Here is a 27940-nt window from a genome sequence, read left to right on the forward strand (position 1 = left end):
CTGGACGGGATGGCTAAATGCCCGTTTCCAACTGTAGGAGTCTATCCAAGGCTCACCTCCCCAGGAGCGGCCACCTTTCAAGACCGGCCGCGGGAGCTCTGCGGAACCAAAACCACAGTTTAGCTGAGGAAGCCAAATCCACACAACGGAGATAGGGCTGTTTGTCTGTTCCTATGGCAACCCGAAGCCCAACCTTCTACGGCGCAAGGTTTGCTGGGAGGTCAAAGTTCAAAGTGAGGATCAGCAGCAGCAGCAGCAGCGGGAGGAGGAAAACGCGGCATAGATTAATACGACGGGGGAAAAGATGGCGTCCACGGCGGCTGGGAAGCAGCGAATTCCCAAAGTGGCAAAGGTGGGCAGGGGAGGCAAAGTGCGAAGTTGTCACGGAGCGCACAGACAGCCGTGGCCTATTTACTCGGAGTTGGATCTCACTGAACTCAGTATAAGTGTTTGTTTGCTAATGGGCAAAGGTAGACGTGGGCTGGAAGTCTTGCTGATCGACGTGGTGGGACCTGAGATTTTCAGGATTTGTGGAAAATAGGCGTGACCCACCCGATAAAAAGGAAGGCAGGGTAGATCAGATCGTTATGATCTGTCACCGAAGCACTCCGGGATTTGTGTTCTAAATAAAGGCGCTTTAGGTTCAAGTTTGCTTTTGGATAAAAAGAAACTCTAAACCTGATTTTATTTTAAAGGAAACACCAATAAAATCCTAGTAAAATATTTGTCTAAAGAGGAACTACAGATATAGTAATGTCATCAGGGACAACTTGCACAATGTTGAAAAATACCGTACTTCATTACACTTTCTGTCATCTTTGGTGTTACAAGAAATAGTCTGTTTACTGCGCTTAGAAGAAAATATTGGAGGGGACAATTATTCACAGCTCTGCAAAACACATGGGTAACAGCACTGGATTCAGTAGGCTTTACTCCTAAATTAATGCAATTGCAGCCTGAGGCTATTTATGGTCAAAATGCATACAGTCGGTAGTTAACCGGACTGCTGTTTTAATTCTCGGCATACCAATTTATCCAAATCGTTACTGTATTGTTCATGCAAAACATTTTTAGCAGTTCTGAGAAATAACATAACTTTAGAATATAAAATGATTCCTATTGTCCAAACCAAGTTCTCAAACTGGAATTTATATCTGAGGGAGATGGGCAATTAAGTATGACAAATAAAATAATGGTCAGTTTCAAATTAGTTAATAATAACAAGAACCAAAGTTGTCAAATATCTTCATTTTTCCTTAGGAAGGAAGGGATTGATAGATGATTATGGATCTGGAATGGGCAAAAGGTACATCTCTAAGAGAATCCCAATAAGATTGGCAGGATTTCTGATTAAGAAAGATTTAACAATATAAACAAAGGGTTGTTTTGTGTGCGTGCTTGTTAACGATAAAACAGAAATGGAATTTTAATAAATTTTTAAACACAGTTCTGAGACTGTGAGTTAAAATTTTAGTTTAAGCCATAAGCTTTGATAGATACCATTTTGTTTCATAGATGCTGCTTGTTATATTTCAAAGAGTAAATTAGTGGCCAGTGAGGGACTTGAAAACAAAGTGGAGTTCTAAATAACCAACCAGAGGTAGATAATAAATGTTGCGCAATATTGTTCCAGAAGGTGAAGAAAAGAATCTAATTAGTATTTGAAAGAAGCTATGAAAAATCAACCCCTGTTTAGTAGAGCACAATGCCTTTGGTTTCTCAGTATGGATAGAAACACCAGATCTTGGCTGCAAAAATCTGGGTAATTATATGAGAGAAGCAAACATCTCCCATCTTTTTGCTATTATCTAGTACTTGTATGGATTTTTGCAGCTGAATCTAGTGGCCTAATCCTGGGTGTTGCCATATGAGTAACAGGGTAAGAAACCGTTTGCTCTGGATGTGTTTCTGATCATGGAGAGAATTTGATTTTTCCACAAGAAAATGAGACTAGAACCTCTTTTTCGATCTTATGAGTCAATGGTACTAGGACAAGGGTTGAGAAGGCAGAATAGATGTTAGGAATGGAATGTAAGCTTTAAGATTTAATTTTAATATTTGAGCCAGGCTTCTATCAAATTTTCTTGCAAAGACAAAATAGTTTCATTTTGTAAGACTCTTATTCTCTTATGCCTGGTTTTAGCATCATAGTTTACATTAGTGAAATTTACACTATAATTTTAGGTCTGCCTAATCACAAATCAAAACTTCACAGGTATAGGTATCATGAGTACTAGATGGATCAATTTGAAATCTGTCTTCCTTCCTTCCTTCCTTCCTTCCTTCCTTCCTTCCTTCCTTCCTTCGACTTACAATCACAATTGAGCCCAAAATTCTGTTACTATGCAAGGTAGTTGTTAAGTGAGTTTTGCCTCATTTTATGACCTTTCTTGCTATGGTTATTAAGTGAATCACTGCAGTTTTTATGTTAGTAACATAGTTAACTCAGTCTGTCTTCCCCATTGACTTTGCTTATCAGAAGGTCGCAAAAATGATCACATGACCCCAGGATATTGCAACCATCATAAATCATGCCAACTGCCAAGTGTCCAAATTTTGATCAATGTCCATGGGGTTGGTGCAACAGTTATAAGTGTGAAAAAGTCATAAATTACCTTTTTCAGTGCTGCTGCAACTTTCAATAAACAAATGGTTGTAAGTCGAGGACTACCTATATCAATTGCAGTATGTGAAGTATTAGAGACTTAATGAACCTGTTATAGTATGCATCTTCAAGCACTTTCCAAAGCAGAAAATTCTGGTGCTGTTTGCCAATGCTACCAGATTTTGGCAGGGGGATGGGGTCTCTGAGGCTGTACAGTTATGGGTTCAGTGCCACATTCAGGATGTCAATTCTATAGACGGGTTTCTAAAGTATATTGTATTTTGAAAAATGTTCTCCATCAGGTGAAAAATAAAGCTCCAGCAGAAGTACAGATAACAGCAGAACAACTGTTAAGAGAAGCAAAGGAAAGAGAACTCGAGCTTCTTCCCCCACCTCCTCAACAGAAAATCACAGATGAAGAGGAGCTAAATGATTACAAGCTTCGGAAAAGAAAGGTAGATAAGACATGATATTTTATAATAAAATACTGTACTGTTTTATAATAAAGAATTGAGCACTCAAAACCACAAAGAAAAGCAAGTGTAAGACAAGTAAAGGTCATAGACTGGTATGGTATTTTACAAATAGTAAAACAAATCTAGCCACATGAAGGGAAATAAGATCACTTTGTTTGGATAATAACTAAATAAAATGGATTTGGGATTCCTGGTAGATGAGGTATTACCCACCACAATCCAGGAATATATATAAAAAACCCATGGTTTTTTCCCTTCACCCAAAGTCTTTTTCAGATAGAATTCCCAGTAGTTCCTTGGGTGAGATTTTGGGAAGGCATTAAATCTGGCTCTAGTTAGGGTTTTTCTAAATTTGGGGACAGCTGTTTGGCTTAGATGTGTAGCTGGTTTGAAAAAAAAGTGAATGGGTCCCAAGAATAATTTTTCCTGTTATTGTAGTGGCATCTAATTGGGCTTTCAGATCCTTGACCCAGTGTTTTAACGGCTGCCTCTGCATGTTTATAACCCATTGTTAGTATTGATGGAGTGAGAAACTATATAAATCTGGTTTGGTTACATCAGCCTAATGGCATAAGATTATATTAGGAACACATTATGAGACTTAAAATTTGTTCTTTAAAAATTTGCTAGCTAAGAATATTTTTCTGTAGTATTATTAACTACAGAGAAAAATAATTATCTCTTGTGTAAGTAAAGGATTACAGAATTATCACAATTTCTGTGCATTTTGGACAATGTGGCAAGAGTTTGATGGACAAATAAAATATCCCTAAATAAATGTTGACTTGTTTGGGTGCTCATTCAGGTGTACATTTGGCAGCACTTACCAAAGGTATTAATAGTTCAGTTTTTGCATGATTAATTTTGATGCTTCTGTATTATAATATGAAGCAAAAGCATGTGAAGCTTGCTCTAGAGTCTAGTCCATTTGGTGTCTAAAATAACAGCCCAGTATCATCAACTAAAACAAAATATTTGTTATTTTTTTGTCCTGCATCTCCTTAAAGCATATAGTAATTTTTTTTATAAAATAACTTTCTGCCCTATTTGAAACTATCTCACATGTTTTACTATGTTGTAAATTTTATAGGGACATTAGGTCGATCTATATTTTGCCCTAATAGATAAATTCCTTGAGTATCCAAGTAAATGTTATTTGAACTTTCTTCAGGATGTAAAATCATTCCTTAGTGTGCATTAGCTAAATTTTGTGTTACCACAATGAAAGTAAGACAAGATTGGTTAAAGACATATTCACCTTTGCTTTAAATATTACTTTATGTTTGAAATACCCTAACTAATAAATCATTAGGGAATACATGGTTTTTATAATGTTTATGGTTTATAATGTTTTAGATTTATATTACCTGGATAACAAGTGCATTAATATAATAATAGAGGTCTCATCTGCTCCGTCCCAAAAGTAAAAAAAAACTTTTGGGGCTACGCAGAGAGCTCTACCCACCCTAGCCGGCTCTATCTCCATTTCCTCGTGGAAACGGAGTTTTTTCGAGCCGCCGTTCCGTTGTGAAGGCGGCTCTTTACAGGCAGTGGGGCTGGCGATCCCGAGAGATCGTCTGGCGGCGACAAGCAGCAAACCGGAAGTCCAATATCCCTAGCCGCCGCTCCGGGCTTTGGGAGACCTCTGCTTATGCAGAGCTAGGCGACAAGAACAAGCCCACAAATTTAACAGATTAATCAAAGAGGACGTGAGCTGGACCTTTGATCCTGAATCGCAAGTATTTCATTTATTTTATAAAAGTTATTCAAGAAAGTAAGAAACAAAAAAAGATTTTTTAAAATGGCAACTGCCGCGGCTTGAGAAGGGGCTGAAAGGGAAAGTCCTTCCGTTTTCTATTACTACAAAGTAGCGGAATAAATACTTTTGGCTACAATTGAAGATAAAACTTCACTTTTGTGTTTTTTTTTCCTGGAGATCTGATATTGATCTTGGTTGGAAAGAAGTTTGTTTTTTTTTCCCCCCCTGCTTTTCTTCTTTTTTTTAAAAAAGTTTGTCTGGGCGGAAACATGGCATTGAAACTTATAAAGCCAGACAAACAAGCAGTGGGGGGGGGATTCCCCCATTAACAAATTATATGAACAAGTTCTAAGTCTCCAGTCTCAGAAACCTGATTTTAATATAATAGAATTTCTCTTAGAGGAGATTGTAAGAAGGGATGAGATTGTGAATCAGCACCTTGAAAAATTTAAGCAGGAAATTAAAGAATTGGTGCAAACAAAGTTTGATTTTTTGGAACGAAAGATTATAAAAATGGCTAATGGTTTTACAGAATTTATGATCCAGTTGGATGCAAATACTAAGTTATTAGAGTCTAAAATGGAAGAAACTGAGGACAATTTGGACAATAGAATACAAAAAATTGAAAATGACTTGACAAATACTCAAGATAATAGCCCAGAAGAAAAACCTAAAATGGAGGCTGATCAAAAGACTTGTAATGCAGAAAACATACAACAACGGATTGAAAGAGAAGTTTTAATGATGCAATATAATTTTACTGAATATGCGATTAGACTGAGAGGACTGCAGGAAAACAACAGAGATGATTTAAGGAAAATATCTTCTGAAATTCTGGCTGGGATTTTAAAGGTTCAACCTGAGGAAGTATTTTGTAGGATTGATAGAGTTTATAGAATAAATTCCTGGACTGCAAAGCAAAGGCAACTGTCTAGAGATGTGGTGATTTATTTTACAGATAAGGAGATAAGAAATAATATTGTGCAAAATTCTTACAATTCTACTTTGCAATGGTTTGGAAGAAAGATTTGGATATACAAAGAGCTCCCGCCCAAGATGTTATTGGAAAGAAAGAAATTTGGTTTTCTGGTGACTGAACTTAAAAAAAAGAAATATTCTATTCAGGTGGGACGCTCCAGTGGGTATTATATTGAGATATCAAGGAGAAAGATATCAATTAAATACTGTTGAAAAAGCGGAAGAATTTTATCAAAAATTTTTGAAAATGAATTCAACATCTTTATGCACAATACAGGATAAGCAGAAGGAATTGGAAATAAAGGGAAAACATCGAATTATAGAGGCTTCTGTAGACAAATTGCCTTCGGATTCTTTAGACACCCCAGCTGGATTATTTACAAATAAAAGAGAAGTGGCATCGGATTCTAACGTGATTATGATTCATCAAGTTACAGACAAGCATGGAAATCAATTAGCTGATATACAATTGTCAGAAAAGAAATATGAGTTACAGCAAAACCAACAAGATCAAGTCATAAAGCAGAATGAAAATCGCTCAGTCGATATACAACTTGCAGAAAGGAAATTAGGATGGAGAACAAACCCACAAAAGGAAAAGAAAAAAAGAAATAGGTCTCACAAAAATAAAAATTTCTAAATTAAGCAACAGTGAAGCCAGTTTTTTTTTTTTAAAAAATGAACGAATATATGAAAAGACAGTTGAGGCGAAGTATTGGTTAACAATATCCTGAGGAGAGTGACAGACCTCTGCAATGCCGTAATTTTGGGATGTGAAAAGAGCCTTAAACTGGTTGGATTGGAATTATCTATTTTGGAGTTCTTTTTATTGATAAATGTATTATATTTTTGTCGAGATATAAGGCAAGAGAATTACGCTGGGGCATGCAGAAGATCTGGTTGTTACCCATTATGATGATGGGAATGAATAATCCTGAAGAAAACCACAATTACAGATACTGTATGGAATATAATTATAATGTCACTCGGGTGGTTGTTTTTCTTTTTTATATATATAGGAGGAGATTTATTATTGATGGGGGCAGAAGACAACTGAGGATTTGGAACAATCTGTTGCAACTAGGATGCTATGTTACCCTAATATGGATGATGTACTCAACAATCTAGTGGAAAGACACTAAAGAAGATATTATATGGATTATAAACTTAAAGTTATTGATTTTTTCTATATAATGCAATTTTTTTTTTTAGTAGGGTGGGTAGTAGATTAAAGATATTAAGAACTGTTGTTATGGTAACTTTGTAGGAAGTGGGTGGAGATAGGTTAGTTTACAGATTGTTTAGTTTAAGTAAAGGGATGCTTAAGTGATATACTTATGGGACTGGAGCAAATGGATGGAGCTGAATAAATGTTAAATTAGGATTTATGGGGAAGGCTGCTTTGAAATGTTATATTAATATATACAAAAGATTAAATGTTAAAGCAGGATTTATTACATAGTTTTAAAATGGAAGGTTGTTATGAAATGTTGTATTAATATACAGATATAAGTATGGGGAGGAGAAATAGGGCAGATTATTGTTAAATCGGGAGTTATAATAATATTATTATGTTAAATTAGAAGTTATTACACAATGCTATAGTAAAATGATATTTTGAAATGTATGGTAAAGGGGAAGTAACAATATTAATAATATTATTAGTAAATAAGGGTCAGTATTTAGAGGAGGGAGTAAGGGGATGGTAAAATATTATATAATCTGTTATGAATTAGGTTTTTGTTGTGAGGAAGTCATGGGGGGGATGGGTGGTGGGGGGTTAGGGAGGAGGGGGGGAGAAAAATGTGGGGAAAAAAAAATTTGTATTTGAAAACTTTTTCAATAAAAAAAAATATTATAATAGAGGTCAATATTATGTAATATTTGCTAGTATATTGTATCTATTTGGTTCATTCTGTTTTTGTACTTTTACATTTCGCTGATCATAGACCAAATAAATATTATTCTATTGCATTGAAGTTTCTGTCTTAAAGTTCAACTGCCACAAACTCAAAGTTCAACTGCCACAAATAGCCAGATAATAAGTAGTTATTTTTAGGAGATGGAGCTCTAGGTATTCTGCACAAGAGATTTTATATATATATGGAAAACTAAAATTGGATCACTACTAATTACTAAGAGGAAATTTTGAATGAAGTTGTGTCTCCCTGATTTCTTGGGTATAACAGGATAAAAGGAAAGTTGTATTTTCTGAGAGCATTTATGAGAGATATTGTCAGCAGTGAAATCTGAACAGCATGGTAGCCTACAGGTAAAGACTCTTACTTCCCACTCTGAGGGTTGAGAGTTCAATCCTAGGCAACGACAAATGCACAAAGAGAAACTACCTGCTGCAAACTCTGTATGCTCCGCTCATTTAGTCACCCTGATTCTACCCCAAATAATGGGATTACAGAGTCATAAAAAAATTGTAAGCAGTGAAATTTGATTATAATGTTCTCTGGCTTCTGTATTATAGACCAATTGTTTGAAATCTTCCTGATTAACAAATTTCACTGACCATAGTTTGTCAGAATTTTCTGATATAGATTTTTGTGGATCTACAGTAGAGTTATTATTTGCTTTCTAGAAGTAAACTCTTTACTTTCTCCCAAGACTTTTGAAGATAACATCAGGAAAAACAGGACTGTTATCAGTAATTGGATCAAATACGCACAATGGGAAGAAAGCCTCAAAGAAGTACAAAGGTAATTCTTGACAACCATTTTTCAGATTCTGAATATGAATATCTAATAATGCCCACTTCTATAGGAATTGAATTGGGTATGCATTAATTTCAGTAATGTGTTGTTTTCAGGGCTCGTTCCATCTACGAGCGGGCTCTAGATGTGGACTACCGAAATGTAACTCTTTGGCTGAAATATGCCGAAATGGAAATGAAGAATCGCCAGGTTAATCATGCACGAAATATCTGGGATCGGGCTATCACTATTTTACCAAGAGTTAATCAGTTCTGGTAAGCTAAACACTTTCATTAGGTTTCACATAAGAGTGTGTGTGTGTGTGTGTGTGTGTGTGTGAGAGAGAGAGAGAGGGAGGGAGGGAGGGGGAGAGAGAGAGAGAGAGAGAGAGAGAGAGAGGGAGAGAGAGAGAGAGAGGGAGAGAGAAACAACAGCAATTTGTTGTTTTAGAGATTGCTGAAAAAAGATTGAAGCATTGATTATGACGCTATTGTTATTTGCTGGATTTCCTCCAGGAGCTCAAATTGACATTCATAAGATTCCCTCTAGTTTTACCTCTGTAACAAGATTATGAAATAAAATGGATTGAAGAACAGTGATTTACCTATAATCAACAGTCACCTTCTGTGGTTGAAAGCAGTGTAATTTGAGTGGTCCTAGTTTGACCTTATAACTGTAAGACCTCATTAACTCTCTTGTCATACACTTGATAACCAATTTTCTTGTGGCAATTCCAGTTTTGGAATCCATTACTATAGGCTTAGTACGCTAAGGACCAAATATGCAAACACTCCAGATCCAAGTTGAATATGAGGTTGCTTTTTAAAAAAGTTTACTTATGAAGAATTATTTTTACTAGTTGTAAATAGGTTTGTTATTTATAACTCTAAATGACACAATCTTCCTTTTTTTTTTTATTTTAAAAGGTACAAGTATACTTATATGGAAGAGATGCTGGGAAATGTTGCAGGAGCCCGCCAAGCGTTTGAGCGTTGGATGGAATGGCAGCCAGAGGAACAGTCATGGCATTCCTATATTAACTTTGAACTAAGATATAAGGAAGTGGATAGAGCACGTTCCATTTATGAAAGATATATCCTTTTAAATTAAGGTTTGGATTAAATTCAGCATTTTTTTGTTTTCATTTTTGCTTGTATTTTGCATTTCTAGTTTTGTGTAAAAGAAGCATCTTTTGATTTGTTACGCACAGAGGTTAGCTTTACAATATAGATTTTCCCATAAAAATCCACATGCACAAACATTTATTGGTGAAGAAATGTATGCATCAGCATTGCTAGTACATTAAGTTGCATCTATGTATAAATTATTTGGGTCTTTTAGTTGCTCATCTTGCCACTTTGTTTTCCCAAGGAAAAAAAATTGTTTTTATATAATTTTAGTAATTATTGGCTGCAGGTTGATCTTATACTAAACCTTTCAATGAAATACATCCTGTTTCAAGTTCCTTAATGTCTTTTACTTGTCATGGTCCATCCCGATGTTAAGAATTGGATCAAATATGCTCGTTTTGAAGAAAAACATAGTTATTTTGCACATGCAAGAAAAGTATTTGAAAGAGCTGTGGAGTTCTTTGGAGAAGAACATATGAATGAACATTTGTATGTTGCATTTGCCAAATTTGAAGAGAACCAGAAAGAGGTAACATTTTGTTTATTAGCTTGCATTTTATAAGCAGCATTATGGCTGCTTCTTTAAAACAATTTTTGTTTTCCATTTATGTTTTTATACAATTTTAAAATACCCTGTGTTTGAATCTCTCTGCGTGGTTTACAATAAAACACACTATAAAAATAATATACAAGCTTATATTCTTACAGCAAAACATTTTGTTCTGCTGGGTGTAAGCTATCTTTATGAATTGTCCCTTTGCTTTTCTTCTCACATGATCTCAACAGAGATCTGTTGTCTCTGCTATGCATGTGGATTCTCTTAGAGAGGGAAATTTCTTTGAGTGACTGAGTATGTACTTCTGGAATATCAGGAACCAAGTAAGCAGGAGAAAGTGAGATCAGTTTTCTGGGGGATAAGAGGGTGATGGAAGAGACCTGTTAGAGGTGATAAGGGGCTTGGCAGCCACCTAATGCTGATCTTCATTCTAATGTCTTAAAGAAGCAATCTCATTTAGTCTCTAAAGTGTTTAAGACTACAGTTGATTTTTTTTAAAGCTAACTGAATTAAGCCTATTTAATTAAATATTAACCCCAAATTCTCTTGACTTAAACTAATATATACAGTTTTGACTATAATATTGAATTTCTCAATATTTTTATATTTCTATCATAGATGTGATCTATAACAATACAAATTATGTAAAATAATTGTATATAAACTGATATAAACAACATTGCCTCCCCCCAAGTTATGTGTTTGTCTGGTTTTATTTTTTTAATATAAAACTTTATTCTGATGTATACTAATCCTGGCCTATTATTCATTTGTATAATACTCCTCAAGATTTCAAAAAGATTTTTTTCACAGAATCTGTTTTAACTGAAAATCAAGAGTTACTGAATATACTAATAAAGGTCAGGTTAATCTTCTATTTTAAAGTGCTCTTTTTTCCTCCTTTTTTTCTTTCTTCTAGTTTGAACGGGTGCGAGTAATATACAAATATGCCCTGGACAGAATTCCAAAACATGAAGCACAAGAGCTCTTCAAAAATTACACAATTTTTGAGAAGAAATTTGGGGACCGAAGGGGAATTGAGGATATTATTGTTAGCAAGAGGAGATTCCAATATGAAGAAGAAGTAAAAGTGAGTGCCTGAACTCTAGGGGAATTGTACACTTTAATAGTTCCCTTGATTGCTTTTGTTGCACTATAAATATGGAATGTAAGTATGGCATAATTGTAATAGTGTTGAACTACAGCCAGAATACCTGTGTTCAAATTGAAACTCGCCACAGAAACTCATCTGCTGACTTTAGACAAATCATTATCTCTCAGCCTGAAGTTTGTTTGTTTATTTATTGGTTCGATTTATATGCCGCCCTTCTCCAGAGACTCAGGGCGGCTTACAATGCATTAAGCAATAGCCTTCATACTTTTGTATATGCCTGCTTAGTAGGGCTTTCAGCCCCCCCAAGCAGTGTTCTTTTTATACAAAGTCAGCTTATTGCCCCCACAATCCAGGTCTTCATTTTACCTACTTCGGAAGGATGGAAGGCTGAGTCAACCTTGAGCGTGGTGAGATTTGAACTTACAGTAATTGCAGGCAGCTGGCAGCTATAAGTGTTACTTAACATTTAGGAATTACCTAGTGGCGATAAAAGCAGCGAAATGTAGCTGTTTTGCTGCTCTTATTGCGTCATCAGATAATCGCCCGGCCGCCCTGTTAGGGTGACCCACTCCCTGCTCCACCAGGAAGCGCGGGAGGACCCCTTGGAGGGTACAGCTGAGGATTTTGTTCAATATCTGTATGACAAAATCGCTCAGATTCGGGAAGATCTGGACTCCGACTGGGTAGTCTCGGGGAGGGACTGGGGCAGGTCTTGAGAATGTTATCTGGGATGAGTTTGATCCTGTGACCCCTGAGGACGTGGACAGCATTCTGGGTAGACTGAACGCGACCACTTGTTTAATGGACCCGTGTCCCTCCTGGTTAGTGCTGGCTTCTCAGGAGGTGACACGAGGCTGGTTCCAGGGGATTATAAATGCTTCGCTGGGTGAGGGTGTCTTTCCCGCCGCCTTGAAAGAGGCGGTGGTGAGGCCTCTCCTCAAGAAGCCTTCCCTGGACCCGGCAATGTTGGTAAATTATCGTCCGGTCTCCAACCTTCGTTTTGTGGCGAAGGTTGTTGAGAGTGTGGTTGCGCAACAGCTCCCCCAGCACCTGGATGAAACGACGTATCTGGATCCGTTCCAGTCGGGCTTCAGGCCTGGGTACAGCACGGAAACGGCATTGGTCGCGTTGGTTGATGATCTCTGGAGGGCTCGGGACAGGGGGTGCTCCTCTGTCCTGGTCCTGTTAGATCTCTCAGCGGCTTTTGATACCATCGACCATGGTATCATGCTGCACCGGTTGGAAGAGTTAGGGGTGGGAGGCACTGTGTTGCGGTGGTTCTCCTCCTTTCTCTCTGACCGGTCGCAGTCTGTGTTGACGGGGGGACAGAGGTCGACCCCGAGGCCCCTTATATGTGGGGTGCCGCAAGGGTCGGTCCTCTCGCCTCTCCTGTTTAACATTTATGTGAAGCCGCTGGGCGAGATCATCCGTGGTTTCGGGGTGGAGTACCATCAGTACGCTGATGACACCCAGCTGTACATCTCCACCCCGGATCACCCCAACGATGCCCTTGAAGTGATGTCCCGGTGCCTGGAGGCCGTACGGATCTGGATGGGGAGGAACAGGCTTAGGCTCAACCCATCCAAGACCGAGTGGCTGTGGTTTCCGACATCCCGATATAGTCAGTTGACGCCATCACTGACTATTGGGGGCGAATCATTGGCCCCCACGGAGAGGGCGCGCAACTTGGGTGTCCTCCTGGATTCACGGCTGTCTTTAGAAGAGCACTTGACAGCCGTGACCGGGAGGATTTTTTATCAGGTCCGCCTGATTCGCCAGTTGCGTCCCTTTCTGGATCGGGATTCGTTACGCACGGTCACTCATGCCCTCGTCACCTCCCGCCTGGACTATTGTAATGCTCTCTACATGGGGCTCCCCTTGAGGAGCACCCGGAGGCTCCACCTGGCGCAGAGTGCGGCCGCGCGGGTGGTAATGGGAGCGACATGATGCTCCCATGTAACACCTCTCCTGCGCGAGCTGCACTGGCTCCCGGTGGTCTTCCGGGTGCGCTTCAAGGTTTTGGTTACCACCTTTAAAGCGCTCCATGGCTTAGGGCCTGGTTATTTACGGGACCGCCTACTACCACCAATAGCCTCCCACCGGCCAGTACGCTCTCATAGAGAGGGACTCCTCCGGGTGCCGTCAGCCAAACAGTGTCGACTGGCGGCCCCTAGGGGGAGAGCCTTCTCTGTGGGGGCACCTACCATCTGGAATGAGCTCCCCCCGGAGATACGGAAGATCCCGGATCTGCGCTCCTTCCGCCGTGCTGTGAAGACCTTTTTATTCCATCAAGCGGGCTTGGCCTAATCTCTTCCCTTTTTAAATATGTAAATTTTAATCTGTTTTTAAATTATTGGGGTATTTTAATTTGTCTGGGCCAAATAATTTAATTTGATTTTATCGGGTTTTTAAATTTTGTGTATTTATGTATTTTATTGTTGGCTGTTCACCGCCCTGAGTCCTTCGGGAGTAGGGCGGTATACAAATCAAATAAACTAACTAAACTAACTAACTTTAGTCCACTGCGCCACCAAGGCGCCTTAAGTTCTTCATAGAGTTATTGTTCTGTGGATAAAATGGAAGAAAGTACTACTCTCTTTACCACACAACATAAACCACAGAATGAAAAAGGATGCATCAAATAAATAGTACATTTTTCATGGTATTTTATTATTATCAGTGTACTTATTAATTTTTTTCTTTTTTACCTGTTATTTTGTACTAAAACCGGCTTTTCTTTTAAAAAATAGTAGACATTATTTTCTTAAACTTTACAAATTATGTTCATAAAAACCACAATTGTTGCACCATTACTGTCTTTGTTTCTTATGTTGAATCCTTAGTAGTTCTGAAATTGGATACAGCAATACTAATTGTCACCATTTCTCCTGCAAGGTGACTCAGTTAGTTGAATTGATGAATTAACAGAAACCCAATCAGTAAACTGTGCTTTGATGATTACATTGATAATTTTGTACCGTGCTTGTACTTCTGAAAGTATTCCCCATTTATCTTGAAAGGCTAATCCACATAATTATGATGCTTGGTTTGATTATCTGCGTCTGGTGGAAAGTGATGCGGATTCTGATACAATACGTGAAGTTTATGAAAGAGCCATTGCCAATGTTCCTCCAATTCAAGAAAAGCGACACTGGAAGAGATACATCTATCTGTGGATCAATTATGCACTCTATGAAGAGCTAGAGGCAAAGGTAAAAGAAAATGACCCATGAATCTTGCATCTTCTTTGATTAAATGAGGCTTGATCTAGGAAATTTGGTACTGTACAATCTATTAGCATTCTTACACTCTGATGAATCATTCATATAGCTGACTAGATTCCTAAGAAAATCATAGAATACAAGAAAGCAGACTAAGTTATATACCATATTTTTTGGATTATAAGACACATCCCCCCCCCCCGAAGAGGCTGAAAATTTGGGTGCGTCTTATACTCCGAATGTAGCTTTTTCGAAGCTGTTTTTCAGCCCTAATGCGCTAGCGAGTGAAGTGATCTTCCAAGCTTTGCCTGCTCCTTCCAACTCTCAGCTGTGTTTTAGAAGCTTTTTTTCAGCCCTAACAAGGCACTAGCGAGTGAAGCGAGTACTTTGCCTGCTTTTCTCATTGCTGCTCCCTCTCAGCTGTGCTTTAGAAGCTGTTTTTTTATCCCCAAGCAGGGGATAAAAAGCGTGCCGGCGTGCTCAAAACCAGCAAACTAATGTGCTGAAGCTGACCAGACTAAGGACGCTAGCCAAATGAATACCTGGTAGGCAGATTTTTCCCCCTATTTTCCTCTCCAAAAACTAAGCTGCATCTTATACTCCGAAAAATATGGTAGTTCATTGCCATACATTTAAAAAAAACAGCTTCTGCAACTGTCACTAACAGTCAAAACAGTATAAATTGTGCATTAATTTAGGAAAACTTTTAACAGTTCCAATTTTTTTTAAAAAGACTTCAATCATTACTTAAAACAAGAATGATGAGACAAAAGGATTATGGTGTTCTTTATAAACCCTCCCCCCAACACTTAAGCATTGTGAAATCTAATTTATTTCTTTATGGCATATAACTATTTTCATAGGTTGGAAACTGCCTTGCATACATATTTTGTCCAATCATATTCAGTGTTGCCATGCATTAAAAGGTAGTAATAAACCTGTGTGAGGCAATGTTTTCATATGCAGTGTGCCATTGCTGAAAAAAAATCACTACGAGTATTACATAGCAAGTGAGGATCTATGAAAGCATTATTGGTGCATCATTGATTGGATTATGTGTCATCAAATCAGTGTTGACACTCCACGGCCATATAGATTTTTTTCCATAACTTAGTATATAATTGATCATACCACATTGATATTTGATACATTTTTATTATATTTTATAGCTGCCCATCTCATGAGAGTGGTTCTTATATATTCCAAGTTCTCAACACTAAGGCTTTAAAGAGGCTTGCCACCTCTTTAAATTAGCAGTAAATTTTTTAAATTACTGATGTGGTGTGCTCTGAAATTATAGTTCTAGACAGGTGAGCAACTTTATTTTGCTTTACACAGACAAAAATGTTAAGAGGTCAAGTTGGGAATGAAGATTTCAAGGGTTTTTCAAGTAGTAAGAAATATTATAAATGATAAAACGTAGCTAGATCAGTGGTGGGTTGCTCCCGGTTCTGTCCGGTAGTAAAAGTGGCGGGAGGCTCTGCCCACCCGCCAGGACATCATAATTGACAATCTGCGCTCCCATTGCGAACCGGTAGTAAAGGTAAGTAGAACCCACCCCTGAGCTAGATGTCATTTTTTCCTAAAATATTTTGAACTGCACTTGCCTGGAAGCCTTATTCCAACAGTATCACATAAATTGACTTGTGTTTTAGGATCCAGAGAGAACAAGACAGGTGTATCAAGCATGTATTGAACTCATTCCTCACAAAAAGGTATTTATCTTTGTTGTGTGTATTGTGTCTTAATTAAGGATGCATCCTTTTTCATTAAATTCATCCACATGGTTCCAATTCCAGTCCGATCATATTATATATGTTATTGCAATGTAATTTTTATACTACCAGCAACCTCCTACTTAAGAATTATCTTCATGTAAGATAGATAACACTGTTTTTTATGTATTTAGAGAGTGAATATGTGTATAACTACATAGGGGTAGATTTCAGGGGGACGGAGCAAATATTAAAATAGGATCATCTAGTCCAGTGGTTCCCAACCTTTCGTTCACTACGGGCCCCCTTTAAATGCTTTTTGGGGCCATGGACCATGGCCATAGACCACCAAGTCTTAACTTAGGATTTAAATCATAAGATCTTCAAGCCTTCACGGACACCGTGATGACGTTGCAACCACCCAGGGGTCTGCAGACCACAGGTTGGGAACCACTGATCTAGTTCACCTACTAGTCAGTGCCCACCTTAATTCTTGTTAATTAGGAAGATTTTCACCTAAAGCATGCAAAACCTACAATTTAGAGACTAAAACAAGAATAGACATTGTTTTGAAATATTTTAAATTTTTTTTATCAGTCCTAACTACCATTGTCAGAACATCTGAAGGGCATTATATTCCTGATTCAGATCTCTCTATAACTCTGGATGAATCATTTCCTTGAGGTTTTGGTGTAGGCCCTGTATGGAATAAAAATCCTACTCTAAATTGAAGATATTTTGTAAGTATTGATACAATGTAAATGCAGTGCTTTGCACAATCATGTGCACTGTATGAATATGATAAATCCAAGCGTATAGAATGCAAGCAGTTGTATATCAAACAGTGCAGTGGAAATTACAAATAAACATTGCAATTTCTCAAACCATTTATTGATCTATGGATTAACTAAGTTTGATTTTTTTTTAAAAAAAAAATCTCTACTTATCTCTACTTACTGTTTTGGAACTCAGTTTTCTAGAAAATAGTCGCATAGTTACATTTTTTATTATATTGGGCAAGTTTATTATAAATAACACCTGTGGTAAGACGAATTATAGGTGTAAGGGAGCTGGTTTATGCTTTGTAATACCACAGATATAATATGGAAAATAAGAGATTTGAAAAATTCATGTAATTGATATTCTAGTACTGTGATGGTGAACCTATGGCATGCGTGCCCCAGGTGGCACATGGAGCCATATCAGTGGGCACACGAGCTCAGCTCTGGCCCGCATGTGTGCACTGGCCAACTGATTTTCAGGCCTTCTGGGCCCACCAGAAGTCGGGAAACATGCTGTTTCCGGCCTCTGGAGGGCCTCCGGGGATGGGTGGGAAAGGCCCGTTTTTCGCTCTCCCCAGACTCCAGAGCCTTTCTAGGAGCCTGTGGAGGCCAGAAACGGCCCGTTTCCCAACTGGGGAGAGCGAAAAACAGGCCTACTGGGCCCATTGCATACCAAAAGAGGGGGGAACGCGGAGGGGGTTGCGCGCGCATTCATGGGGGGTGCATAGAATTATGGATGTGGGCACATGTGCGTGCAACCCCCCCCCCACCCTGCGCTCCCCCTCCTTTTGGCACGCAATAGCAAGAAGGTTAGCCATCACTGTTCTAGTTAGTGGATTTTCTAGTTCAATAGAAGCAATTTATATTATTTTGAAAAGTAGGAGTTAAATGTATCTTCAACTCCTGTCTATAATCAAGTAGATATTGATAAGGGAATAGGGAAAGGAAAAATCTGATTTGTTTCAGCAAGGCAATCTGTACAGTACAGGTAGTCTTCAGATTATGACTGGTCACTTAGTGACTGTTTGAAGTTACAACAGACTGAAAGAGGGGATTTACGACCCAGATTCAAAGTTCTAAATAAAGCTCCCTCATAATTATATTATTACACACTGTCCCAAAATAGGTCATTTTATTGACAAATTGTAGTGGTGACATTTTAGAGAGGTGAGATGCCACATGCAGCCTCCCCCCAAAAGTTGCCCATCACTGCTACAGCAAATCAGAGTTGTATAGATGTGTGAGTGTGCATTTAAATTTATTCACAGAGTTTTAAGACACGTTGCTTCTTCCAAAATAACAAAATTTCTGAATCAAGGTTTCTGATGAAGTTATATAAACCTAAATTATATGTGAGAAAAACCTTCCAAGACTGAAAATATTTCTCTCTTCCTTGCCTTTTTTTGGGGGGAGGGGTGGGGGAAGAAACTCATGAAAAATTAAGGAGAGTCCCTTCTGAAATGTTTCCCATCTTATTCCCCCTTCTGTGGACTGAAACTTCTTATATCCCAGTTGTCCAGTCTCCCTCCTGTCTTCCAAGTTATTCCCATATACTATTACAATATAAATAAATCATTCATTTATTATGTATCCCTTTCTTCAAACTCCGTATCAAATGATAAATTTTATGAAACTAGAAAATGAATCAGCTAGTTATTAGATTATATACTAGAAGTTTAGATTATAATTGAATGTATAATTATAAACGGGTTTAGATTATAACTGAGTGCTCACAATTAAAGTCCATGAGAACCAAAATAAAACTAATAGAAATTAATTATAATTTGTCTTCCTGTTTTCAGTGACATATTGTCCAGTTTTGTGTTTTCAGAAATCTTGTCTTGTCAGTCAGCCTTATGGGCTGATGAAATAACATGCTAAAGATACTCTGTATGCATATTTTGTTCTAATGGGTTTCAAGAAAATTGCTTTATTGAGGAAACCAGGCGACTGTGAGTTCTAGTCCCTCTTTAAGTATGAAATCCAGCTGGGTGACTGGGCCAGACACTATTCAGCCCAACACACCTCATAGTATTGTTATTGTGGGGAAAATAGGAGGAAGAAGGAGCATTATCTATGTTCGCCACCTGGAGTTATATATAAAAATAATGAAGGTGGGATAAAAATGAATAAATTAAAAAATGCCAAAGATTTCTGGTCTTAGTCATGTTTTGTATGTATGAAAGCATTGTTTTTAATTTAGCCAATTGAAATTTAGCCAATTTTTATACTATTTCTCCACTCAGTTTACATTTGCCAAAATATGGTTGCTCTGTGCACAGTTTGAAATCAGGCAGAAGAATCTCAGTCTTGCCAGGCGAGCATTGGTAAGTAAAATGAAGTGACTTTCTTGTTCTAGAAATATATTGATGAAATTGGTTGATCTCTCTTGAAAGCAGTGGAACAGTAGAACCAGTGGAATAGCTTGCCTCTAGAAATCATAGGCGCTCCAATACTGGATGTTTTTAAGAGAGTCTGGACAGTTACTTATCTAAAATTGTATAGGTTCTCCTGCTTGAGCAGGGGGCTGGATTAGAAGACCGCCAATGTCTCTTCCAGCTCATTTTATTCTATTCAATACTTTAAATTCTTATTGGCTTATCGTAATATGTCTAGAAATTTTAAAAAATCTGATGAAAAGTATCGATATTTTTATGTTGTATCAGACCAAGGCTATAGCCTTATAGAAGTAATTTAATGTTTATTAAGGCCTCTGTCCTAAATAGTTGGTAGACAGCTGAATTTATATTTGTTGCTATAGGGCAGGGGTGTCAAACTGGATTTCTTTGAGGGCTGGATCAGCATTGTAGTTCTCCTCTGCAGGCCGGGGGGGGGGGGTCGGGTCGTTCTTTGGCCTGGTTTTGGGCCCAGGTTCGGCCGGCAGAGTGCTGCAGGAGGCCATGGAGTGTGAAAATGAGGCATGGGGGGCCACACACAGCCCGTTTTAGCCGCCAGAGGCATCGCAGGCCGGTCCCTTCATATTTCCAGGCCAACCCCGTGGGCTGGATTTAAGCACGCCGCGGGCTGGATCCAGCCTATGGGCCTTGACACCCGTGCTATAGGGTGAACTTCTGCATTTCCTATTGGAATAGATGTTCTACCACTTTTTGCCATTTACATTTTGTCCTACAAGGAAAAACACATTTGGCAAGTTGATGGTAATTTCTAAAATGTATAGAAGGATCAGGTCCTCCTAACAAATTGATTTTCCCTATAAAGAATGTTCAAGAGACTTTTTTTATATACAGATGGTACCATTAAAGAAGTCTGTTTCTAGTCAATACCGTACTCTCTTTCTTTTTTCTATTATTGTTAAATTTTATTGACTTCCCAACTCTAATGGCTTCTTTTTTTAAAATGTTGAAATGTGCCTGCCAAATGTTGAAATAAAGCTACCATGCTCATAATAGTTTTTGGTCTTTGTAGACCATTTTAATATACAATAAAAACACAATAAGATGTAAGTGTAATAATTCAAAAAGTAGGCCTTTAGAGCACAGATACTGCATTTTTGGAACAAGTCTGAAAAAAATGTATTTCAGTTTTTATGCTTGTATAACTGCACTTTTCTTGAGAAGCTTTGAAGAACTTATTCCTTCTTTGTAGGGGACATCTATAGGTAAATGTCCAAAGAACAAGCTATTTAAAGGCTACATTGAACTGGAGCTACAACTGCGAGAGTTTGATCGTTGTCGGAAACTCTATGAGAAGTTTTTAGAGTTTACACCTGAAAACTGCACATCATGGATCAAATTTGCTGAATTAGAAACTATTCTTGGTGATATTGACCGAGCCAGAGCTATATATGAACTAGCTATTGGCCAACCTCGATTGGATATGCCAGAGGTAAGAGAGGTTCTGGGGAATGCTGCTCTCAATAATGTATTTTTGTCAGATACAGAGGGAATACATAGGAGACATATATTATTTTTTAGTTAAGTCTGTGATTCTGTCATTCTTAAGGAAGCTTGCGCAGGGACATGCTACCCATTTGTTAACAAAAGACTCAATATGGCGAGGGTGGGATGGGACTAGTAGTATTGGTAGTGTTGAAATCACTGTTCTAGTTGCCTTGATGAACTAGATTGGCTAGAAGTGGACTACTTGCTCAGGTTGAGCTGGCTACCCAGATAGGAGGAAGCTGCAGATAAATGGGCTGGAATGCACCCAATGGATGAGGGAAAGCAGAGCAGCACTGGCTGCTATCCAGAACTAAGTGTAGCTGTTACATTTGGAAGCACAGACTGGCATTGTAATCAACTAAATTCCTATTGTTTCATGACAGGCTCATCTTACTCCTTCATGGAATTCAGGCAGCAGGTATAATTGGTCAGGCATACCAGGCACCATGCCACATTGAAGGGGGCTGAGGAGGAACAAAAAGAACTGCTCAGCAAACTGATTTTTTAAACAGGCTCAATAAACCCTCTTTCATCCATTAATACAGGGCTCACATAAACTTACTCTGGCATTTTCCTTGGCTTATAGCAATTAAAAATAATGCAGTTAAAATCACGAAAAATTAAATTTATCTAACAAATAGAAGCTTTGGGCAAAGAGGGTATTTTGCTATTTTTCTAAATACTAGGAAAGTAGGGACCAAACATACTTTGGTAGAGAGTGCATTTAGAGCCTGGGAGTCAGATAGACGAATGCCCTCTCCTTCATGCTAGGTAGCTGAGTTTCTGGGAGTGAGCAAATCTTCAAAAGGATCTCTCCTACTTCCCAAGTAATTGAATGGGTTCATAGTAGGAGAAGCAATCCTTCAGATAGCCACAAACAGCAGGGCTTGCTATCTCAGGTGAAATGGATGGTATACAAGTCATACAAATAAATGTTGTTTAGGGTTTTAAAAATTAGCATTAGCACTATAAATTGTGCCTGATAACCAGATGTGACTAGTGCAATCTTTCAGTACCTCTTACTAATTAACAGCTTTCCTTCTACGTTTTGCATGGGTTGCAATTTCCCGGCATTTTTCAAGGCTAGCTCCTTGGAAAGAGGTGTTAGTTGCACTAGCCAGAATGCTGCATTAGAAAGAGTGTATATAATGAAGGTACGGATAAGTCACTAGGTCTGACAGGCTTAGGAACTGCAATGTGAACAATAGCCATTGTTGTACAGATTTCTCCTTGCCCCTATATTCATCTACATATTGTGACTGCTGAGTGGCATGGGGCATTCCAAACGTCATACCAGAGTGCAACCCCTTCCAAACAAGCTTTACCTTAATCTCTAAGCCCGCCTTTGTCTTTAACCACAATACCTCCATCATGTCTGGATTTAATTTTAGCTTTCTTTCTCTGTTTCAGTCCATTGTTGAGTTCATGAAACTTTCAAAGGGTCTAGCTACCTTGGAATTAGATGGTAAGGGGCAATAGAGCTTAGTGTCATCTGCATAATGATGGCACCTCACTCCAAATCACCTGCCCCATCAGTCTCATTTTAAATGGTATAAAGACAAGATAGAACCCTATGAACAGCATGGGGTTGTATGAACTGTAATTTCACAGTACTGCCTTCTGGTTATGTCGTCCCAGAAAGAACTAGAACCACTCAAAACAGTCCTGTCAGATGGCCCAGAAGACCACTGAAAACCATTGGGCAATTCAAGAGATCGTCCCTCATATATTTTCCATTCTAGGTCTCCCACCTAGGTTATTAGAGCGGTCTCAAAACCATATCCTAGATGAAATAACCAATTAGAATTGACCCTGATAATTTCCATTCAGAGTTCAACTCTGGAGGATTGTTAAATGAGATATATCAAGGAGTTGGTCTCAAACCAAGGAAACAAAGATACAGTTTTATCTTTAGTTATGCAAATTGACTAGGTGACTTTGGACCAGCCACAACTCTTACTGCAACATACACCACAGAGTTGATGATACAGGGGGGGAAAATGAAGAGATAATCAAGATAACCCCCCTTTAAAAAGTACATAAAATAATACAGTTGTTCAGATTTTTTTTCTCTCTGTGCATATCCGTTGTTTTAGGCACTTTTTATATGGATTTTTTTTTTGGTAAATTTGCTTTTACATTCCAAGTTGGGAGAACAGTGTTTTCTTCTCCTAGGTACTTTGGAAATCTTACATAGACTTCGAAATTGAACAAGAAGAATATGAGAATACAAGAAATTTGTACAGGAGGTTGCTTCAGCGAACACAGCATGTTAAGGTAAGGATTAACTCAGGCAATGCTGAATTCCATTCTGGCTGTAGTAGCACTATTTGTGTGTACACACTTTTGAAACTGCAATAAATAAGATGGCAGCTGGATTTTAATTCAGGGAATTTAAGTTAGTTTTTCTTAATTGATTTTTTTGACTTTTATTTTATGACTAGTTTTACAAAAATAGAAAAACCGATTAGAACCAAAGAAAAGTTGCATCTAAACTTATGTATATCATAAATTAAGTATATTTTACATATTTGTTCTATTTAAATAGTGCTGCTCTTAAAGGTGCAAAAAGTTTTCAAATTTGGAACAGCTGAGAAGGCTAGTATGATAAGGCCCATATCTGCCTTTTTAAAAATACTTACTGGAATGACCTTCTGTGCTTCTATTGTACTTCAGGGAAATGGTTTCACCTTTAGGGTAGCATAAAAGACTTGATTCACTTCTAATCATGTTATCCAGCCCTATTTTGAGAATAAAAACTGAAGCATTTTTAAAATGTTAAAATCTAATTGAAATAGAATTCCCATTTTTATGTTAAATATTGATGGAGGTATTATTTAATTAGAAAAAACATGAGTGGAAAATTCAGTTCTGTTCATTTTTAAAATAAGGACTTACTTAGTAGAGACGTGCTTTGGACTCATCAGTTACTGTATACCTTTATCCATAAAGGAATCTCAGGCTGCTGGACAGCATTGACTTGACTCTGGTAGCTGCATGGCACAGGCTTGCTGTTCTCTATATCTGCTTTATACTTTGTTCTTTCTCATCTTATTTGAAAATAGAAGATCAACATTTGACTCCCATTTTCTTTTCCTTATTCTCTTTTAAACATGCTTCAGTTTCGGTAATACGTTTCCTTTGGAGAAAAAAAAATACTATTAAGTAATTTTATATAGTGCTTACAAGTTCTAATCTAAAATAGTCTGATATTCTTTCTAAAAGCTTTATTTCGAATGACTAAAAATGTACAGTTCTATACAGTTTGAATATCATTAATCGAGAGAAAGACTATAGTAAGTATGTGACAACTTATTGTACATACATAATTAATTTTTTATCATAATATGCTCTTTCTTATTTTAGGTATGGATCAGTTTTGCTCAATTTGAACTCTCAGCAGATAAAAAGAACAATTTACCACGATGCCGGCAGATATATGAAGAGGCAAATAAAACAATGAGAAATTGTGAGGAGAAAGAAGAGAGACTTATGCTCTTGGAATCTTGGAAAAATTTTGAAGAGGAGTTTGGAACAGAATCCAGCAGAGAACGAGTAGACAAACTCATGCCTGAAAAAGTCAAGAAGCGGAGAAAACTTCAGGCTGAAGATGGGGTAAGACTTCCACGTGGAAATCTGGCTTGCCACAAGTACTTTATATAGTATAGCAGTGTAACTATTGCAGGTAGACCGTAACAAATTAGACAGTTTTTCCCTCTTCCTTTTGCTTGTTCTTTCTGACTAATTAATTAGAATAAATTCAAAGAATCTACAGAATCTAATGCTGTACTCTGTGATGTACGTGTGTAAAGGATGCAGCAGTTTATTAATATTTCATAACAAAGTTTAGTGTTCAGGAAATATTCAGGAAAAATCATCCCATCTATTAGTATCTGTTCAGATAGCATACCGTATTTTTCGGACTACAAAACGCACCAGTGTATAAGACGCACCAAGATTTCAAAGAGGTAAGCAAGAAAAAAAAAAGGTTTTGCCCTCCCCGGCCCCCAGGAGCACTCTGCAGGCTTCCCAAATCCTCTGTGCATTCCGTTTTTCGCAAAAACTGGGCGTGCAGAGGGTTTGGAGGCCTGCAGAGTGTTCCTGGGTGGGCTGGGGAGGGCAAAAATGCAACACGTGGGGGGTTTGGGAGGCCAAAAATGGACGCGCGTTTAGCAAAAATAGGGACGTTTTTGCCCTCCCCAGCCCACAGGAGCACTCTGCAGGCCTCCCAAAGCCACTGAGTGCCCTGTTTTTTTGCAAAAAATGGCGTTTTTTGCCCATTTTTTCCAAAAACTCTGTTTTTGCCCTTCCCAGCCCACACGAGCCCTCTGCAGGCCTCCCAAAGCCTCTGCGCACCCTGTTTTTGCGAAAAATGGGCTCGTTTTTCACAAAAACAGGACACACGGGGCGGGGCTTCGGGAGGCCAAAAATGGCTATGCTCAGTGTATAAGATGCACCAATATTTCCACCTTCTTTTGGGTGGGGGGGGAGTATGTCTTATACTCGGAAAAGTACTGTAAGTTTCTGAACATCCAATAGAGAGACAAAGTATTTCTTTAGTTCTCTGGGATTTTTCAAACAAGTAATATCTACAGCCTAAATTGGTTTTTAATGCACTTTGTAAAAAGCAGGCTAGGAAAACAGCAAATGCTGTGTGGTAATGTCACATAGTTTAAAACAATTCTTGTAATAATGGAGGTTTGATTATGTCCACACTTTTCTTTCTAGTCTGATGCCGGCTGGGAAGAATATTATGATTATATCTTCCCAGAAGATGCTGCCAATCAACCCAACCTCAAACTGCTTGCAATGGCTAAACTCTGGAAGAAGCAGCAACAGGATGAAAATCCAGAGAGAGATCCAGACAAGGATATTGATGAAAGCAGTCCCTAACAATATCTTTGATTTCTTCTCCTTTATATTGTACAGATTTTGCTAATAAACTATTTTACAAAAAAATTTGCTAATGCTTGAGGTGAAAGAGGCATGTTTTTAACATAAGCATTTAAAGACTAATGTATATAGCTGTGATTTACTCATAATATTGTAGAGCAGAAAAATCAGCAACAAGGAGTAACTGCCCTTTGAAGAAAGATAAGACAGATCTCATGATCTTTAGCTTAGAAGAAAGACAAATGAAACGACATTATGTATATAAAATTGATAGAGTGAACAAGGATTTTTTTCCCATTCTCATTACTAGAATCTGGGATCATTCACTGAATAGCTGGAGGTTTGAGGCCAAACAAATATCTCAGCATATCTCAAAATCTTGTAATTTTACAAGATTATATTCCGTCTCAAAATTCAAACATTGTAAGGGACATGATCAGGTAATTTTAATTGCAGCACAGTGCAAATCAAATAAGCTGTTGCCACTATTAACTTCAAAGGATGAGGGAATAAGATGTTCAGAGTCTATCAGAGATTTTAGAAACTAGCTAAGGGTAGCTTATAAAGAATAGCACATCTGAGGTCAGCTTATCACAGAAGCAAGTACAAAAGACAGCTTTTGTCCAAGAAATTCATGATCTTCAGCCAAGCACTGCTGATCTTCAGCCAAGTACTTTCTTGGAAATGTGCTTGTTTACCTACTTCAAATAACCTACTTCTGAGTAGTTTTTCTAAGGTGTTCTGACAGCTATCTGGTACTTCTTTAGTCTCTCCACTTCCATTTTTAGCTTGGAGGCAGCAGTGCTCTTATGGATCTGCTGGCTATGCTTCCCTTTCACAGTCAGAAGAAACTGATTCAGACAAGACCTTTGGGCCCTTAAAATTAGTCAAGCTCTTGTTTCTGTTCCTCTACTGCTTCCTTGCAAAAGAAGCCTTCTGAGGAAGCCATTATGTCATTCTTTGCTCCCTGTTCCAACACTCCAGGATGTTCCTAATGCACATCTTCCCTCATGGGCATTCAAGAGGCAGTAAATAAAAAATGTAGCTCATAATATTGTGATACAAATTCTGCCCTTGTGTACTTGTATTCTTGGGCAAGTATGAAAGTGTGAAGCTTATGTCATGTTTATTTGGAACTGAGGCTGGCTGTTGATTGGTATGTTATTTGACGTTTTGGGGATAGATGACAATTTCCATTTTATTAAGAATAATTATGGGGCCAAAAAGCATTCTTGTAAATAAAAATGTTAAATATTGGCACTTTGTAGCATGCCTATTTTCCTTTTTCTAATTAAAAGGATCTGAAAAAAATCTTGAAGTGTGACTATACCTATGCACACTTTCTATTTACTTGAGAGTTATATTTTCCTGGCAATTACTTATAAGAAAATAGCCACTGCAAAATGTATATATTTCTGTACAGGTTTCTAAAATGATAAAACTTAGATGCTATTTTGTTACATGTTGACATACTTCTTAAAATGAAATTCAACAACACCACTTAACATTTTAAAAAAGACATCAGTTTCTATTTTTATCTGTTAATTGCCCTGTAATACAGATTCATAATACCCTCAATAACAATTTTACAGCAATTGCATTTCAAGCAATCTAAAATGGTAAAGTCCCAAATGTATTTTATTTATACATTAATGTATAAATATGAAAAATTTTCATATTTAACAAAATTTAGAATCAAAGTAATATCAAATTGGGTGTTAGTATCTTTTGAGTTAGTCCATTAAAAGAATCTCTCCATATAAAGTATAATCAACTAATCTCCAATTTAAGAATATTTTTAAAAAATGTTTTCCAAGAATACAAGATAAATTCTTTTTGTGTTCTATTGTGTGATTCCACATGTACCTCTGGAGTGATGAAACATAAGGCAACCTTCATCACTTGTTGGGACAAAAAACAAAATCTTGAAAAAAGTTACCTACAATTTGAAAAGCTGTCTACTCCCTTTTTCAAGACAAGGTATATTATCTAAGGAATTTTAACAGGCTAATTTAGCATCCTTTTATTATCAAAATATAATTTGCTTTTACTATCATTGATAAAATCCAGAGTTTTACCTATTGGATGAAAGGAAAGCAAGTTTTTT

At 37.7% G+C, this 27940-nt stretch overlaps 1 protein-coding gene across 1 annotated transcript; it reads left to right on the plus strand.

Moving 5' to 3' along the window:
• The first annotated feature begins 267 nt into the window (after positions 1 to 267).
• CRNKL1 (crooked neck pre-mRNA splicing factor 1) lies at positions 268 to 27046 on the plus strand. Its single transcript, XM_070940798.1, has 14 exons — positions 268 to 352; positions 2908 to 3060; positions 8435 to 8526; positions 8637 to 8795; positions 9447 to 9613; positions 10001 to 10179; positions 11126 to 11296; positions 14341 to 14532; positions 16197 to 16256; positions 19285 to 19365; positions 20645 to 20884; positions 23116 to 23217; positions 24307 to 24555; positions 25669 to 27046. Exons 1-14 carry the CDS (start codon positions 305 to 307, stop codon positions 25831 to 25833), a joined length of 2058 nt encoding a protein of 685 aa, XP_070796899.1. The 5' UTR covers positions 268 to 304; the 3' UTR covers positions 25834 to 27046.
• The last annotated feature ends 894 nt before the right edge of the window (positions 27047 to 27940 follow it).

Source organism: Pituophis catenifer, unplaced genomic scaffold (genome assembly GCF_029215685.1).
Source record: "Pituophis catenifer annectens isolate HBS135680 unplaced genomic scaffold, rPitCat1.0.hap2 SCAF_3, whole genome shotgun sequence".
NCBI classification, from domain to species: Eukaryota; Metazoa; Chordata; class Lepidosauria; order Squamata; family Colubridae; genus Pituophis; species Pituophis catenifer.